General features: G+C 48.2%; 1 protein-coding gene across 1 annotated transcript; it reads left to right on the forward strand.

The window, feature by feature from the left end:
• Window positions 1–2,454: 2,454 nt before the first annotated feature.
• Window positions 2,455–5,270, forward strand: SLC25A5 (solute carrier family 25 member 5). Its single transcript, XM_058536592.1, has 4 exons — window positions 2,455–2,634; window positions 3,622–4,108; window positions 4,328–4,468; window positions 4,858–5,270. The coding sequence occupies exons 1-4, from the start codon at window positions 2,524–2,526 to the stop codon at window positions 5,013–5,015; spliced, it is 897 nt and encodes a 298-aa protein (XP_058392575.1). The 5' UTR covers window positions 2,455–2,523; the 3' UTR covers window positions 5,016–5,270.
• The last annotated feature ends 14,241 nt before the right edge of the window (window positions 5,271–19,511 follow it).

Here is a 19,511-nt window from a genome sequence, read left to right on the forward strand (position 1 = left end):
AATAAACATTTGAATGAAAATGCATTAATCAGAATGTCAACAGTTTGAACTAGAAAGGCTTTAAATTTTATTTTGAAATGCATTCTAAAAACCACCTCTCTCTAAATAAAATGCTCTGTAGATTTTTACTTTAGCTCTTAATTCTTTCACTAGTAGAGGGAGAGGAGTGACTATCACTTTCAGAGAATATACTCTTTCATTCTCTGAAACTGTACGCAAGGTCATTTCTGTATCCAGCTGCATCACTGTCATAATCAGCTAACAAGAAAAGTAGCAGCCTCTCATTAACACAGGTCAAAGATATCCCCCAGGAGCAACAAAGCTGGATTCAAAATTGCTCTTCTTTGAACACTTGCAGGGTGTGCCCATCACTTCGGATTGCTGGGGTTCTCTGGAAGACTTAGCAGATTGCAAAGTATAACTGAGAGGAAGGCGGACAATCTGGAGGAACCCTAGAACTGGGTCCTTTAACAGGCAGATCTGACAGCCCCAGTAGTCTAGTGGTTAAGATTTGGCGCTCTCACCGTCACGTTCCGGGTTTGTTTCCCGGTCAGGGAACCACATCACCAGTCTGTTGGTTGTCATACTGTGGTGGCTGCGTGTTGCTGGGATGCTGAAAGCTATGCCACCAGTATTTCAAATACCAGTAGAGTCACCCATGGTGGACAGGTTTCAGCAGAACTTCCAGACTAAGACAGACTAGGAAGGATGACCTGGCCACCCACTTCCCCAAAAATTGGTCATGAAAATCCCATGAAGAGCAGCAGAGCATTGTCTGATGCAGGCCTGGAAGGTGAGGGGTCCAGGCAGGGGTCCACTCTGCTGTACACAGGGTCACTAGGAGTCGGAATCCACTTGAGGGCACTAACAACAATAACAGGCAGATCTGGAGAAGGTGGGAAAGGGCAAGAAAGTAAAGTGAGGGATAAGCCCTGGATGTGTTCAGCATGCTAGGCACCTAGGGTTCAGCTGCAATTGCAGTTTTCAACAGCTATCCTTATTTTTATAAACATTGTTGTGATTACTTAGAATTTGTGATTACACTCTAGGCTCCTGTTCTGAACCTGAGGGAGTGCACTCAAGCTAACAAGTAGGTTTTAAAGAACCTGCGTAGCAAATGATTAAGGGGCTCAGTAAGCACATGTCAATTGACACAATGGCTGTCAATCTAATTCTATTTATTCCTCTAAACGTTTCTCGAATTCAGGAATCTACTACATCCAAGAGCACTTTACCTGGGGTCCAGGGAGCCAAATGCCAGCCTAGTTCACACAGCCTCTGAACCTTCCTGGCACAACCTCTATACTTGGCTTCTGGCTGAAATAATTTCCCCACCCCCAGCCAAGTCCTTTGGCCCCTCCTCTGCCAATGCCTGCGAGATCATTGTTTCACTGTATTTGTTTAATATTTTGTTAAACTGCAAACGAGTCTGGAGCATGCTGACAGTGTCCCAACTCTGCTGTTCTCCCAATTTCCTCTAGCTTCATGGTGAAGCTCCAGGGCAGTGCCAGGTCTCAGGGGAGGAGAGTGAGGCACTTCCCTTGGCGCAAAATTTAAGGGGGAGCTAAACAATTCAGTAATCAAGATAAATGATTTTATTTTTTTTTAAATATTTTTTAAAGATTTTATTTATTTATTTATTTTCCCCCCCAAAGCCCCAGTAGATAGTTGTATGTCATAGCTGCACATCCTTCTAGTTGCTGTATGTGGGACACGGCCTCAGCATGGCCGGAGAAGCAGTGCGTCGGTGCGCGCCCGGGATCTGAACCTGTGCCGCCAGCAGTGGAGCACGCGCACTTAACCACTAAGCCACGGGGCCGGCCCAGATAAATGATTTTATAATGTACTATTTTCAAAACTCCAAAGTAATGCAAAAAAACATAGTGAGCAAATTATCAAAATTTATAAAATAAAGACAGGATCCCACCCTGCACTTGAATGACCCTGCCTCACGTGCCCCAGACCTGGAGCTCCAATCCTACTTTACTTACAAAAACAGGCGACCGGCCAGCGGGCTGTAGTTTGCCTACATGAATTTTTTAAATATTGCATTAAAGATTATCTATCTTGATTACCGAGGGTTTTTTGGCATTCCCTTAAATCCTGCGCTTCCCCCTTGTCCCAGCCATGTTCCAGAGATTTCTGTCCAGGCACACCGTGACCTCCCCCTCCTTCCTCACTCCCAGGCCTCTCCCAGGATCCCGCGTCCAGGTCCTGGGTATTCCAGGGGGCCGCCCCCTCCTCCGGCCAGGTCAGGCGCCGCGGGCGAGCCAGGGCGGCACGGACGGCGGCCCCGGGAGCGACTCCGTGGCTCCTCCCACCGCGCGCTGAGCCAATCAGCGGCCCCGCCGCCCCGCGCTCTGGGGCTCGGCGCCTGTCCTGGCCCGCCTCCGACGCCGGCCGCCCTGGCGCCGGCTCCCCGTATATAAATCGGCCATTTGCTTCGCTCCGCCCCAGAGCCCCGGAGTCGAAGCCGGTTTCTGAGTCAGTCCTGTAGTCGCCCGCCTCATCTTTCCTTTCACTATGACAGATGCCGCCGTGTCCTTCGCCAAGGACTTCCTGGCAGGTGGAGTGGCCGCGGCCATCTCCAAGACCGCGGTAGCGCCCATCGAGCGTGTCAAGCTGCTGCTGCAGGTACGTCCCGGGATCGGAGAGCCCGACCAGGAAGTGGGGGGAGGGGGGCGCGCAGAAATCAGTGTCTCAGAGATGGAGGAGATAGAACCCTTTGGAGATGTCCAGAGAAGTGGCAGCTTGGGGCAGGGGTGGCCACAGAGTCTGACCAAAAGGCAGACTTGAGGGAGGTGCTTTAGTGACCTGAGGTTTTGGATTCAGTAAGGGGTCTGGGGCGGAGGGAGGTGAGGAAGACCAGGGCCTTGGCATCCCGGAGGCAGCGAACCCGGGCTCTCCGGGAGTGGCTGTTTCTCCGAGCCTTGGAGTCAAAGGCGAAGCCTGAACGCCGGCGCTAGAAAGAGGAACACCTGTCTTTACCGACGACCTCAAGGTCGCGACAAGGAAATAACAGCCTTGCGGACGCCATGCGGCCGGTTGAGCGGCCACGCAGCCAGCGGCCGCGCTTAAACCTCGCCGGGCCGGAAGCCGGCGCCGGGAAGCGCGTGTGCCTTCTGCGGCCGCCCCCGCGCGCCCGCCGGCGCGTCCCCGCGGCCTGCCTTCCCGCGCGGCGCGCTCTCCCGCTCCGGCTCTAGAGGGCGCCCCCGCACGGGCGTAAGGGTGGTGGCCCATGGGTCACCTCTAGGAGAGTAGTGGGGGCGGAGCAGGAGGGAAGCAGCTCCAGAGGCCTAGGCCACTGTCACCAAGGTGACCGCGCCCTACATGGGACTCGCCCTAATGCTTTGGCACCTGAGTCTAAGGTAGTGACCTTTCTCCCAGGTCTAAAGGTCGTGGATCCGCTTGAATGTGCCCCCTCCCCACCCAAAGGGGTGGCGGCTTAATGCCTCTAGTGGTGCAGATCACCTGTGACAAAGCTAGAAGGGTCCAGCCTGTGTGATATAGAAGACTAGATTTGGGGAAAAGTGGGAGCGTTAATTGAGATAATATAGTCTCTTCCCTTTTCCTTTCTCCGTGGTTGTAACTCTCCCTGTTGGCCTCCTTCTTGTCGGTCAGGTGCAGCATGCCAGCAAGCAAATCACCGCAGAGAAGCAATACAAGGGCATTATAGACTGTGTGGTTCGGATCCCCAAGGAGCAGGGAGTCCTGTCCTTCTGGCGTGGTAACCTGGCCAATGTCATCAGATACTTCCCCACCCAGGCGCTCAACTTTGCCTTCAAAGATAAATACAAGCAGATCTTCCTGGGTGGTGTGGACAAGAGGACCCAGTTTTGGCGCTACTTTGCAGGGAATCTGGCCTCAGGGGGTGCCGCTGGGGCCACCTCCTTGTGTTTTGTGTATCCTCTTGATTTTGCCCGTACCCGTCTAGCGGCTGATGTGGGCAAAGCTGGAGCTGAAAGGGAATTCAGAGGCCTCGGTGACTGCCTGGTTAAGATCTACAAATCTGATGGGATTAAGGGCCTGTACCAAGGCTTTAACGTGTCTGTGCAGGGTATTATCATCTACCGAGCTGCCTACTTCGGTATCTATGACACCGCAAAGGGTAAGTTTGCTCTGTGCTTTGAAGCTATGTTCTTATGAGACAGTTTAAAAGGTCATGCTATCCTAATTTTCCAGGAGCCAGAGATTTTTTGTAATTGCTGAAGGAAGCCAAGGTCATCCAGTACAAGCCTTGTGTGCAGATGCAATTTGGAGGGAGGTGGAAAACAAGAAGTCAGTTAAACTCTGCTTTCTGGTAAAAGTGTCTCTTTCCTGTTCTCAGGAATGCTTCCAGATCCCAAGAATACTCACATCTTCATCAGCTGGATGATCGCACAGTCCGTCACGGCGGTTGCTGGGTTGACTTCCTATCCATTTGACACTGTTCGTCGCCGCATGATGATGCAGTCAGGGCGCAAAGCGAGTAAGTTTGAGCAGAAGATAAAGACACGGGCGTGGGGCATGGACACAAGCTAGCGATGGGTGACTTTAAACACAGCAGTCTGTTCAGTTCACAGGATGGGGTTGGTTGGTCTGTGTCTGCTGCACAGTTGCCTTTGAGCAGGCCCTTCGCATGCCTGTGAATGAGGGTGCTTAAATGGTATTAGAGGTTAAGACTGATGGGTACTCTACATATGCCTGTTGTTCTCTAGTCACAGCATTAATATTTCAGTATTGGCCACGCTAACATGTAAGTGTCAGGTTTTTGAAAACTGACATTAGCTCTTAGAAGTGGGGCTCTGGTTTAGTCTCACAAATCTTAGGACTTTCATCAGCCTTCGGTCACCAACTCCGTGTCTTTATTCTTCGCAGCTGATATCATGTACACAGGCACGCTTGACTGCTGGAGGAAGATTGCTCGTGACGAAGGACCCAAAGCTTTTTTCAAGGGTGCATGGTCCAATGTTCTCAGAGGCATGGGTGGTGCTTTTGTGCTTGTCTTGTATGATGAAATCAAGAAGTTTACATAAGTTATTTCCTACTTTTCCCCCGCTGTGAACAGGCATGTTGTATTATATAACATATCTTGAGCATTCTTGGCAGACTGTTGGCTGTCTATTTATCAATGGCAACTATTTACTGGTTGAAAATGGGAAGCAATAATATTCATCTGACCAGGTTTCTCTTAAAGCCATTTCCATGATGATGATGGGACTCAATTATATTTTGTATTTCAGTCACTCCTGATAACAAATTTGAAGAAATAAAAAATATCTGAAATATAATTTTGTTTGTGGTTTATTTTCATATAAAAATATATTTTGTGATTTTAGTAAGTGCTGCATTTGAGTAAATGCTACATGTTCAATAAATGTAATATCTCCTAAAGTGAAGAGCTTTCTTTTAAAACCAATCTTCAGAGCCAGCCCTGATGGCCTAGTGGTTAAAGTTCGGTGCTCACCGGTTCGGTGTCCCGGGTTCGCATCCCGGTTGTGGAACCACACCACATGTCTGTCAGTAGGCAGGCTGTGGCGGCAGCTCACATAGAAGAACTGGAATGACCTACAACTAGCATATACAACTATATACTGGGGCTTTGGAGAGGAAAAATAAATTAAAAAAATTAAAACCAATCTTCAGCCATCCACTTACCAGAGAATAGCTTTGAAGTTCAGGCCCAGTGCATCCAAAACCATTAGTCCATTGCCTGTGGGTGGTCATAGCTGAATGAGCTTTCCCCCAAAGTACTATGTACCCACCTTTCCTAGTCCTCTGGTTATTAATCAAGAAATATAAGCTGAATTATTCACTTTAAAATAGTTTGCTATACGAATTTCATCTCATTGAAACAAAAAACAGTAAAATATAAGATACTAATAGTTACCAATTTTCGTCCTGTCGCCTTCCCTCATCCATCTTCGCCTGGCTCAGGCCATTTTAATTTAATCCCGTTCAAAGCAGAGGATTAGAGCTGACACAGTGCTGAGATTGCAGTGCTGTTAAAGATTATGGCGAGAGCTAGACAACTGCCACGACTTCAAAACTCATTTTAGAAAGAGGAAACAGCATCTGCATTTTGCCTAACGTTAATAAGCCCAGTCAATGGAGGACATTTATGTTTCTTTTGGATAAGCCCTTATTTGGGATCCACATGAGAATGTGTGTGATTTCTGTAGCTCTTGGTTAGGCCTCAGAAATCCAGTGGATTTTGTCTGTAACACGAGATTTGTATGAATGAATAAAGCACGAGGGCTGTCAAGCCACAACGTTAAAAGTGGAAAATAATAGGCTAGGTGATCCACATGCACAGGTAAAACATGTTTCAGAGGAATATCGCACACACTGGCATGTTTAAGGGCTGCTCATAGACGGGCCTGCATGGCTTGCATTAATGCCCAGGGGATCCCAGGGGATTTTCTTGCATGCCCCCTGGCCAAGCACCTGAATTGTAGTACAGCTTAGCTGTTACGAACTCTTCACAATGTATACATATATCAAAACATCAAGTTGTACACCTTAATATATATAATTTTTATATGTTAAAGATATCTTAGTAAAGTTGTTTAAAAAGACCAAAACTAGGGGCTGGCCCGGTGGCGCAAGTGGTTAAGTGTGCACGTTCTGCTGCGGCGGTCCGGGGTTCGCCGGTTCGGATCCCTGGTGCGCACTGACGCACTGCTTATCAAGCCATGCTGTGGCGGCATCCCACATAAAGTAGAGGAAGATGGGCATGGATGTTAGCCCAGGGCCAATCTTCCTCAGCAAAAAGAGGAGGATTGGCAATGGATGTTAGCCCAGGGCCAGTCTTCCTCAGCAAAAAAGAGGAGGATTGGCACCGGATGTTAGCTCAGAGCTGATCTTCCTCAGGAAAAAAAAAAATTCTGTTCTGGTATCAAAGAGGCCTGGATTCTTCCACTTAACTGTGCTGTTGGGCAAGTTATTTTCTCTAAGCCTCAGTTTTCCTCATCTATAAAATGAGGATAATAATAATACTTGCCTCAGAGGGCGTTGCAAGGATTAAATAATTTATGCAAAGCATCTACCATAGACCATACATAATAAGCACTCTGTGAATGGTGACTATGATCATTATTAAGAGGCAGTTAAGATTTCGGGAGCTCCAGAAACAGAAGCACCTGGAACTGAATCCTAGCTCTGCTGCTGGCTTAGCTGTATGACCTTGCACGAGTCACTTCATCTGGAGTCCCAGTTTCCTCATCTGTAAAATGAGGATATCATAGTGCTAGCTGTGTTTCCTAGGGGTGTCGTGAGTGAGGGTTAAGTCATACAAAGCATGTAGAGCAATAAATATGACGCCTGGCATCTAGCAAGCACGCCAATGTGAGTTTCTTATAATTAGGCATCCATTTTGTTGAATGGCGATCTGCCCAAGCAGAGCACTACTTAAGAATGAATTCAAGGGCCGGCCCCGTGACTTAGAGATTAAGTGCACGCGCTCCGCTACTGGCGGCCTGGGTTCGGATCCGGCACACTGACGCACTGCTTCTCCGGCCATGTTGAGGCCGCGTCCCACATACAGCAACTAGAAGGATGTGCAGCTATGACATACAACTATCTACTGGGGCTTTGGGGAAAAAAAAAAAAGGAGGAGGACTGGCAATAGATGTTAGCTCAGAGCCGGTCTTCCTCAGCAAAAAGAAGAGGATTAGCACAGATGTCAGCTCAGGGCTGATCTTCCTCACAAAAAAAAAAAGAATGAATTCAAGCCCACCTTTCTTTTTCTGCAACAGCCTAGACGCACTATATTGTGTAGAATTTATGTAAAACAAACTTCAGCTTAGGTCTTTTCAGTTATAGATTTTACTCCTGAAAGGGGCTAAGAGGCTGTCCACTCAGGGCTGTAAACTACAATACAAGAGAACCCGAGCCCCCTTTATGGTTGTTACAATGGATGTGGACTCACTGAGCTGGCAGCTATTAAAATAAACCTAGGACCAGGCATTAATGATCAGAAAGCAAGAAGTGGTGTCGCCTACAATTGGGTGGCTGACATAGATGAGGTGTTTTGTTTTGTTTTGTTTTTTGTTCTTTCTATTCTTGTTATTCAATGATTTTTGAAATTTAATTTAAAGACAAAGTGGTTTTAATCTCTCCAAGCTGTGCAGGATGGTGCTATAGAATTCATTATGTCCATTATGCTCACGCGAACATTGATGGTACACAATCTTAGCAACACCCTAATTTATGCCGTTGTTTTGTTACCATTGAATGCATAACAGGATCGGTGAAGCCTGATTCCAGGTGAGAGAGCCAGAATACAGGTCAGCTCTCGCACAGCCGCGCTTCCCATTCCAGGGGCCTCTCCACTCGGTCACTGGAGGCGGTGTGCTGCGGGTGCTCCGGCCGGACCGCCGGAGAAAGAAACCAGGGGTATCTCCCCGCAGGGGCTGTTGTCGTGGATGGTAAGTCATTTAAGCCATTATTTTCATATTAAAAGAAATGCAGATATGTTAGAAAGCCTATCGCACAATTTGAATGCATTCTAAAAACATAAGCTGCAAAGAGAGTTCTTGTATACAGATGACCATTTCTGGCACTGCCCCCAGACCCCAGGAGGAACCCATTCAGCCTCCTCTGCCGTTACGGATACTTTGGTAGAAAATTTTTAAAAGTAATGCTGTACTAGATAATAGATTTTCAAGCGTCAGTGCTACTGGGATAAATTTCATTTCTCCTGTGAAGTTTGTGAGCATAGTATTTCTAATTTGTTTTTTAGGTTTTTAACACAGTTGTTAATATCTGTACATGGTAATCTGTCAAATAGTAAAGAAAAGATATAAAATGAAAAGCAAATATCTCCCTGTCCTGCCTCTCCCATCCCTTGTCCCCCTCCTCAAAAGTAACTGTTATGAACAGTTTCTTGTATAGCCGTGCAAAAAGAATTAATGCATATTGTAATAGTAGCAGATTTGTTTTTATCTGAATCATATTCTGATCACTTGGATTCAAAATGGCATGATTCTTTTAGACCAGTGTCAGACTGTGGGGCACCAGGACTCAGACGTTGTTGGGGGCAGGAGGGTGGAGAAGGGGTAGCTTCTGGACTCGGAGCAAGGGTTTCTAAGTGTGACACTTTATTAAAACCCTAAACCAGTACTTTCCTTTCGGGTTTTAGCTTGGTCGCTGAGTGATGTGGGGGCAAGTCACTTCTAACATCAGAGCCTTAGTTTCTCCTCTCAAGTCCCCTCCAGTTTAGATGTTCTCTAGGTGCATCATTTTTACATAAAGCAGAATCTGTGAAAGGACCGGGATTAGGTGATTTAATCCTTTCAGGGAACATTTTTAAATATCTAACACAGTCGTAAGTGAATAGTCTCTGACTCAGAGCAGTCATTTGCAGACTGTGTGGGTGGGTTGGCATTGGCAAGTTAAATTACAAATGTAAAGATTTACATTAATTTCGGGACCAAGAAGCTGAGCGACAAAATTACAGCTCGGAGTTTGGGTCAAAGGTGATCTGATTTACCTCAAAATAATTAACATCTGCCTTTTCAAAGCCTCATCTTATTATGTGTAATGTGCACTTCGGTATGCAGGTGGAGATTTATTTGAACAACAAATATTGGATGCTGCAATTTCTGGACACAAAAAATGCCTTGTGTTCCACTCAAAATGTTTGGAGGAGCTTTCCCATCATTTCAGCCATTATTTGCTTTACGTGAAGGTGAACAAGTTCAGATGCATGGTGTTGTTCTTAGCCAAAGGTTTAAAAGAGCCTTTGGTATCCCAGCAACAAATATAAACCATGTTCAAGTGACAGATTGGGTTCTTGTTTTCACTGGACCCTCTTTGGAGACAAAACTGAGTTAAATTAAAGAAGTCTATTAGTCCATGGCTTTTCCACGCCTGTCAATGCAGGAGACAGTGAAGACAGGTCTTATTTTGATGATGAGCATCCATCCTGGGATTTCATTTCCTTGGGCAACTTTTGTAACACAGGGAGGAAATTTAGCACTGTCGAGATTTAAGAGAACGTGCCGAATCTGATCACATGACACATTTCACTACCTCTAATGTTTTCAGTCCCAGGACGGAGATGGTTGTGGCCCTAAAGACATAACCAGAGCAAAGTCTGTGCTAAATTGCTGTTGACAGATCAACTTCCAAGGTCTTCGTGTCTGGGAGTGAAAAGGAAAACTCTTCTGTCTAAATGAGCTTCCAGTGCCCTGCTCGGCGACTGGAACAGAGATATCTAATGGGCAGAGGCAGGTGTACTGTGAAGCTAACGATCTTCAAGCTGCAGGGCCACCCCCTGCACGGGCCCCTTCCCGGCCCTGGGAGGTGCCGTAGCAATGTATTCATTTGGTCGTACGGTTTTGTAAAATTTTCAAAAGTAAGGTATGTTTGTGTTTTTTTAAAGAGGGCACCAAAATTATATAAGTCGCTCCCCCTACTCCTGCTCGTGGAGCTGGAGGAGATGAAGGAATTTGGAGCCAGCCCCATACATCAGGGCAGAGGTGGGACCTAGGTCTGGGACTTCCTCATCGCCTGATCTAGCCACTGCTCTCCATCTTCCCCCTCAGGACTCGCTGGTGAGAATCTTTTGTGCTAGAGGTCTCATTTTCCAATACCGACCTTTCTCATTTGACAACTATCCAACTTTTACTTACCTGCTTTGTGCTTCAGTTTCCCCACCTGACATATATGGCTAAGAATAGGACCTACCTCGTAGGAGTAGTGTGAAGATCAAAGGGGTTAATATGTGTAGAGTGCTTAGAATAATGCCGGGCACCTGCTTTACACAATTTTGCTATTATTATGACTATTATCATTTTATTGGAATGCTTTCAATTATTTTAACTTCATTTATGGGAGATTGTTGTGATGGCTTTATCACTGACCTACAGATTTTCTAAAACAGTCTCAAGAAAATGCCACACTTACTATAGAAAATGAATCAAACACACACACATGCACACTCACACACACAGAAAGAAAGAAAAGGACCTTTTGGAAGGGACTGAATAGGAACACGTGGTGGTAGTGATGGTCCCAAGCATGAACTCAGAGCACTTATTTTACAACTCTGATTATGAAAGGGAACAAAGGCCAAAAATAAATCCGTCTTGCCTCACACCCAGACCCCACCGCCCTGCTGGCCGAGGGGGCACCGTGTGGTCATCAGGGTTTCCTCTGGTCTTGTAGTATTTCAAGGAGCCATGAGGTCCCAGCCTGATTACCCAGCCCTGTGACTTCACTCCCTAGGGAAAGGAGCTGCTGGGCGGAGGCAATGAACGGAGACCTCTGGAAGCAAAGGAGCTCCTTTCGCTTTTGCAGTTAAGCTCAGGGCTCAGGAGTCCATTTGTTATAAAAGAGCCTCGTAGTGGGTTTACCCTAGAAGTGAAGGTCAGGGGTAAAGGTGCTTGGGCTTCTGGGTAAAAGCATGCCATTTGTCAGTTAGGATAGAAAGCTGGGAGTCTGGCCACTGAGATGGTAACCCCACTTCAGCTCCGTGCTTCTCTGTCTGGCTTGGGTCACATCTCGCCTTGTTGTGGGTTTGTACGTACTTCAGTTTGTCCACCAGGACAATTGGAAATCAACTTTTCTTGTTAGAGTTACAATATCATTTCCTAAGTTTTCTACCAGGGGTTGTGGCTCTTTTCGAAATTTCTAGAGCTAGACAGATTGGATTAAGTTAAACCTGCTTCTGCTGATTAAACAATCCATACAACCAAGTACCAGTGAGTTCTCAAAAACTAGAGAATCAGGATCATAGCTCATTACTTTGACCTCTTATATGCCAGATGTTGAGCTAAACACTTTACATAGATTAACTCTCCTCATCCTCGCCACAGCCCTGAGAGGTGGGTATTATTATTAACTCCGTTTTACAGCTGATGAAACCGAGGCTTAGAGAGGTGAGGTAACGTACTCTGAGCTGACTGCCTTGACAGAAGCTTTCAAAGAGAACTTCAACGTGATCCTGTCCAACTACTTATTTTGGGTCATGAAATAAAATATGAAAGCCGGCTAGTTTCAATACCAACAGACAAAATCCACTTGACAAATATTAAATAGAAATTGTCATAACCAAACCACTGTTTACAGAGTCCATTTTGAGAGTATGAGTTATTTTCTATTTTCAGCCAATTTAAGAATTATTATTGTAAAAACTTTCTTGAACCAAAAGCTCTGGAGTTAAATTTGGTTTTATTCAATTTTCGTTAGCTTTTTCAGGACAGACCTTCCTTTCAAATGAAGTCTCTTAGCAAGGAATGCTGAGCCCCCTCTAAGGTTAATGCCTGAGGCTGGGGTATTAGGCCATTGGGTAAGGTCCAAGCCAACTCACATGGCCACATGACCAGGTGGTGTTTGGCGCCCTCTCACCTCTCACCAGGGTTAGGAGTCTCAGAAAAACGCTGAGACCTGGGCTTTGCTCTATTTTATCTGATTGCCCCTTATATGGAGAGACAGTAACACGCACCTCTTGTCCTGCTACTCCTTCCACACATGCTCCACAGTCCCAAACCAAGCCACTTGTCAATCCCTCTCCGTGCCATTCACTTTCATAGTTCCAAGCTTTGTTGTACTATCACTTCCCTGAGCCTGCCCTTGCCTGCCTGTCTGCCAGGGCATGGTCCTTCAAGACCCAGCTGAGGTCACACCTCCTCTGTGAGCCTTCCCAAACCCCACCAGCCAGTGCTCGCTGCCCTCTCCTTCGAACTGCTAAAGTAGTCTTGGGCCGGCCCCGTGGCTTAGCGGTTAAATGCGCACGCTCCGCTACTGGCAGCCCGGGCCCGGATCCCAGGCGCGCACCGACGCCCCGCTGCTCCGGCCATGCTGAGGCCGCGTCCCACGTACAGCAACTAGAAGGATGTGCACCTATGACATACAACTATCTACTGGGGCTTTGGGGGAAAAAAAAGGAGGAGGATTGGCAATAGATGTTAGCTCAGAGCCAGTCTTCCTCAGCAAAAAGAGGAGGATTAGCATGGATGTTAGCTCAGGGCTGATCTTCCTCACACACAAAAAATAAAATAAAAAAAAAATAAAGTAGTCTTATTATGTCAGCTCTCTGAGCACAGGGATTTTGTCTGTTTAATTCATGGTTGTATCCCCAGTGCCTAGAACAGTGCCTGGCACATAGTAGGTATTCAAAAAGTAATTGTTAAGTGAATTAATTATAATGTTTATTTCATGGTATGGTAACTGTTTACTTGTCTGTTTCCATTAGGGGCTATGTCTTTCCTCTTTACATTTCCAACACCAAGCATAGAACCTAACACATAATGAATGTGTGGTGAATGTCCACTGGAGGGAGAAATTAATGAGAGAATGAATGAATGGACGACATGTACAATTTGTTCCTTTGGTCATCAAATGGCATGAATTGATTTGGCTGGATCCAGCCCCTTGCTACCTGGGACCAGTTCTGCACTAATAAATTGCACAGGGCCTTCCTGACTTGGATCTGTTGTTTGCCCAGCTCACGGGCTTAGAGGGAGGATCTGGATACAGCAGGGGTTTGGAAATCACCTGGTTCCTGTACTGCCGCTATATAGTCCGTGCTAGAGAACGAGAGAGCCAGGGCCTTGGAACACCTCCCTCCCCAAATCTGTGTGGAAAACAGGTATGACTCCACATCAAGTGCTCCTACCATCCTGTGAACGTATGCTACCCATTTGATATGAACCCCTAGCACGGAGCCCTCCGCATAGTAAGTACTTGATGGGTATCTGTTTGTGATGGCGACAATGCTTAACACTGCCTGTCACACAAGATGACTCAGGCCACTCCAAAGGGAGAGGAACAGACGTGTTACTGGGGCACTTGAGGACGCTGCCATCAGAGCTGTACCAACTGCACACCCACGTGACTTATTAGGGCTGATTAGACCAGACATACTCCCACACCTGGGCCTAATGTTCCCAGCAGCTAGGACAGCCCCGGCCACTGAAAGCCAGTGAGAACCCTAGAGTGAATGTGACCCTCTTTGATCTGCTCTGAAAGCAAGTGAGTCTGTTCTCTCTCTCTCTTTTTCTCTCTCGCAGGTGAGTGGGAAGACCCTAGGGGTACTCCAGGGGCTTGGTCTCTTCCTGCTCACCCGTTGTCACCTCTTGAGCTTTCTCCTGTGGCTCAGGCACTCTTCTAATTGTGTATGGATCCTCTCATTTAGTCCTTTCAGCAGCTTTATGATGCAGGTGCAGCGATGACCATTTTCCAGGTCAGGATAATTGAGGCACCTGGCAAGCCACATATAGCACCTGCTGCTAAAAACCCTGAAAGCAGAGGCCCCATACTTAGAGAGGGCCCGGAAGCAGCGCAGGATGCTGTGGCGCCTGGAAAATGACCAGGGAGACCCGAGGAAGCGGAGCGGTTCAGGCTGGGGTGGGGACTGACCCAACGCCAGCAGCGTCAGGAGAGGCGCTTGGTGTCGTCGTGAAGAGCGCGACTCTGCCGCTTTCCAGCTGTGAGCCCGTGGGCGAGGTACTAAGCTCACAAGGCCTCAGCTTGCTCAGCTGTAAAATGGGATGAAGAACAGCACTGTAGTGCAGATTAAATGAGTTAGTACTTGCGAGGCGCATGCGGCAGAGCTTGGCACAGAATACGAGCTTAAGTGTTAAATGACCGCCGGGCTCTCAGAGGCCAGCCTCTTCCCTTTCGGTGCCGTCTTTTTCAAGGGAAACTTCCTAGGGGGCGCTCTCAGCGTGTCGGCTACAATAGTCCCTGCTGCGCACGGGGAGAGTAGCAGAGGGAAATGCCCCCGCCCGCCACGGGTGGAACTGAAGACAACTAACTAGGAGAGAGGAGGGCTGGGCACACCCTGAGGGGAAAACGCCGCTGTTGTGGGTCTAATGGCGACTAAAGACGCTGGAGTGCACGGCTGGAGGAGAGACATAGGCTGAGAAAGCCGCGGCGCACCGGCAGCCGCAGCAGCCAACTCGCGCCCGCCGCTCGGGGCCGGCTCCAGGCGCCTTCTCGAAGCTGCCTGCAGAGGGCGCGCTCCTTCTCGCCTGGGCCTGGGCGCTGCCGCCCGCTCTGCTGTGAGCGCTGCGCCCTCCACGCCGGCTGCTCTCCGCCTATCGTGGGCCAACCCACCTCCTCCAAGAAGCCTCCTCCGACCACTGCAGGGACAGTCTTCCTCCTCTGATTCCCCAAGCATCATCCGCGCTTGCATAACCTAGAACTTGGGTGTGCTGGCTGGTTCGCTAAGAGTGTGGATGTATAGGACAAGTCTTGGCTCCACAACAATATCATACCTTGTATTTCTCCCCGCATCACACAGGGCCCCTGGCACACCGGCAGCCCCGTAGCGGGTACCTCACAAACACTTGAATTGCCTCTATGAGGTCTCGCTGTAGTGACTCCCAAAGGAAGCCCTCAGGGTCCCTGATGTCACAGAGCCCAGGAGTGGCAGAAGGGGCACCTAGCAGGATGCCTGCACGGCCTCGGTTGCCACTTTGAGCCTTTACTAACCAGGTGGGATGGGTATAGCCCGCCTCAGGAGGCAATGCCTTGGTGCAGAGGAAAACTGTCTGTAGGGAAGTCCATTGATATGGGAACATTTGCTGAGCCCCAGCTTCTGTGCAGAGCCCTGTGCTGGGCACCTGGGATACAGAGAGGTATAAACAGGGTCCTTGCCCTCATGGGAGGCAGCGTGGAAAAACGGAAACGACAAGAGATTTAGAGTCAGAAAATTCCCACACGCACTAGCTGTGTGACCTTAAGTGACACACCATGTCACTTCTCTGAGCCTCAGTTTCCTCATCTGTATCTCTGAGGGGGGTGGGGTGGGGTGGGGTAGGGATGGTCAAAGAATACTGTAGCCAGATCTATAATGTTTTCACTTTCATGAGAACATATTTATCTATTAAGTAATTTAAATTATATTTTATTTTATTTGTGTGTGTGTGTGAGGAAGATCAGCCCTGTGCTAACATCTGCCAATCCTCCTCTTTTTTTTGCTGAGGAAGACTGGCCCTGGACTAACAGCCGTACCCATCTTCCTCCACTTTATATGGGACACCGCCACAGCACGGCCTGGCAAGCGGTGCATGGGTGCGCGCCCTGGGTCCGAACCCAGGCTGCCGCAGTGGAGCACATGCACTTAACCACTACGCCACAGGGCCGGCCCCTAAATTATATTTTAAAGTTGAAAAATAAAATGGAAGTGGTAGTGTTTTGTGACAATCAGATGATAAAATATTTATGAAATCTCTTTGTTAACTCAAAGAGACCCCACAAAGGTTCCTCACTTTTTCCATTGCTAAAACGCATAGTAGGCACTTGGTAAATGCTTCTTGAGGAGAATGAAAATGTTTTCTGGGTGGTGAGGTGAAAGGCAAGTTAAGGTGACAGGATCCACATATAAATGTGAAAGTTAAGGATGTAAGAACGTCTGACATGTGCCAAATGACTCGTCCAGACACTTGAGTTGTCTAGATGGCAAGTGTTGAATGAATTCAGAGGCGGGAGCAGTCACTGTGGGTGGTGGAGGCTCCAGCACGGAGGTGGCTCGAGATGAGCCGTGAGGGCTGGATTGGATGTGGGTAAAGAGGCACAGGGCGGACCATCGAGACAGAGGGAATGCACGAGGAAAGGTGCAGAGGCAGGAAGGCATGAATGGTCGGGAACTGCAAGTGCCGAAGGGAAGACCTCTGTTTTCGCTCACTATCACATCCCCAGTGACTAGCACAGTCCTTGGCACGTAGTAGGTTTTCAGTAAGTGTTTGTGGAATGAATGAATGAATGAATTTGGCCAAGTTGAAATCAAAGCTTCCCACAAATCGCGAGAGTCAGGACAAGCAGACAAACAGAAACTAGAAGGACAAAGATGCTTGAAGCAAGAACATTGTCTCCCCCACCAAACTGGAAGCTCCAAGAAGGAGGGCCAGAGCCATTCCTGGCTTGTTCATTGCTGTATCCTTAGCACCAAGAACAGTAACCAGCACAGAGAAAAAGCTCTACAAATATTGGTAGAAAAGTGAGGGAGTGGACGAACGTGGCAGTTGCGGGAAAGGCATGGACTGTGGATCAGAGAGCCCTGGGTTTGTGTCCTGGCTCTGCCAGTCATTGCCTGGGTGACCTGGGGCAAGCTGCCTAACATCTCTGAGACTCATTTTCCCTTCTGATAATAACGCCGACCTCACAGGGTTGTCCTGAAGAGTAAATGACATAAAGTGTATAAAGTGCCTGCCTGCAACCCGCAAAGACAGTCGGTAGCCATTGTGATCACATCCCTTCGGCTGGAGCAGATTTTTGAGGAGTGCTTTGTAAACAGTAGGCGTCAGTCGGTATTTTTGGCTGAGAGGAAGGTTGGGGGCCTTGAACTTGTCTCCCTGTAGGCAGCAGGGAGGCTCATATGCAAAGTAGGGAGTTGGCTGATTAGCGTGGACGTGGTGTGAGGCATGGGCTGCAGGCGAGGAGGGGAGGCAGTGCAGGTGCGGAGGCTGCTGTCACTGTGAGGGGATTAGGACAGGCTAGGGTGACGGCAGTGGAGATGGAAAGAAAGGGATGATGGGAAAAGGAGAAGCTGAGGGGAGGTGACTGCAAACTGAAAAGGGAGACAGGTCTAAGCTCAGAAAGAGGCAGAGACCTGACGAGTGGGTTTTACTGCCAAAGAGCAAGGAGCTGAGCGCTGCATGGAGCCCCCAGTCAAAGAGTAGAAGAACCCAGAAGACTCACAAGGGGCTCTGCTGTCCCTGGTCAATGAAAGTCACAGTGGCCAATTCCCAGACCCTGCAAGATTTTCAGGCAATGGTATTTTTCCGGGAATTTTAGAGACTGGGTGTACTTTCTTCTCCTTCTCTCCCAAAATGTCAGAAAAGCACAGTCCACAAGGGGGCAGAGGATATCTGGCAGAGTCCAATTTCCATGGAAATGCGGTGATATTAAAAGGCGATCTTCCCTCATAGATGCTCCAGCTGTCGGAACAAGCACGAACAGGATATTGGTGTCATTCATTTCCCCTGGCTCATTGGCAGGAGCTGCACTGCCAGCGGTGTGCAAGCCATGATGTGGCCACGAGGCGACCACTGGGAAGCTGCAGAGCCCATGCCTGACTGCAGGGGACATGGCTGATTGCTCAAACTTGGCGCTGCCTCCTGCTTCTCGCTCCTGGCCTCCTGCCCTTTGCATCTCCCTAGCAGGGCCGAGGAGGAGCAGAGAGTCTGATGCCCAGCTGACCTGATGGTGCGAGCACAGCTCCTGCAAACTGAGACCAATCAGGCAAGTGCCCACTCCAAGCAGAGCCCAGGATTGGGTGTCAGGATGTGGAAATCCAGAAGAAATCAAATATTCCTTTAACGAACTGAATCTAATGGAAGAGAAAAGGCAAACCCACACTGGTTCAGAGAGTGGCTCTGGGATCAGAGAGACCTGAGTTCAGAACCCAACTCTACCACTTCTTAGCTCTATATCCTAGGGCAAGCCAGTTAACGTCCCCAAGCCTCAGTTTCCTCATATGGAAAATGGGGAGAGTACTAACAGCACCCACCTCACAGGGTGGTTGTGGGGTTTCAATGAGATAATGTGTAAGTGAGATAGTGCCTGGCAAAGAGCACTCAATACATGGTAGCTGGAATCCTTGCTATTGTTAGTAGCAACAATAAGGCAATACTGAATATAGAAAAAACTTGGAAGACACAGTGGCAGGTGAGTAGGAGGTAGGATTTACCCTGAATTGTTGAAGGTGAAGAGGCCGGAGTTGTGAGAGCAGAGTGGGGAGGGCATTCCAGGTAGAGGGAAAGAGGGATGTCTTCAGGGTTGTCAGGTGACTGCACTTGGCTGGCCCGCTGGGTCTGCACTGGCAAGGACGGAGGCTGCTGCAGGGGACTGAGTGGCTGCAGGACTTCCCGGGCCAGGCACGGGAGGCTGCTTAGCTCCCCATCTCAGCATTAAGAAGCCAGGGAAGTGATATGAGGGAAAGAGCATCTCAGGTGATAGAGAAGTCTCTTGGTCTCCAGGCTCAGCATTTTAGACGAGGAAGGCAAATCCATGAGAGCAAGCATATTAGTCAGACTTCTCCAGAGAAAGAGAACCAATAGGAGATATACATATATATATAGCGAGAGAGAGAGAGAGTAGACTTATTATAGGAATTGGCTCATGCGACTATGGAGGCCAAGAAGTCCCCAGATCTGCCATCTGCAAGCTGGAGAGCCAGGAAAGCTGGTAGTAACTCAGTCTGAGTCTGAAGGCCTGAGAACCAGGAGCACCAATGTCCGAGGGTGGGAGAGATGGATGGCCCAGCTCAAGCAAGGGGAGCAAATTCTCCTTTCCTCCACCCTTTCATTCTATTGGGGCCCTCCACAGATTGGATGATGCCCACCTGCATTGGTGAGGGCGATCTGCTTTACTCAGTCTACCGATTCAAATGCTAATCTCTTCCAGAGACACTGTCACAGACACATCCAGAAATAATGTTTTACCGGCTACCTGGGCATCCTTTATCCTAAAATCAACCCTCACAGCAAGCTAAGGAAGATAAGATTCCCAGGACTCTCTGCAGGTGTAGACTCAGGGGGAATAAACTGAGAACACGGAATAAGGGAGTCGGAAAGTTT

This window comes from Diceros bicornis, chromosome X (genome assembly GCF_020826845.1).
Source record: "Diceros bicornis minor isolate mBicDic1 chromosome X, mDicBic1.mat.cur, whole genome shotgun sequence".
Taxonomy (NCBI): domain Eukaryota; kingdom Metazoa; phylum Chordata; class Mammalia; order Perissodactyla; family Rhinocerotidae; genus Diceros; species Diceros bicornis.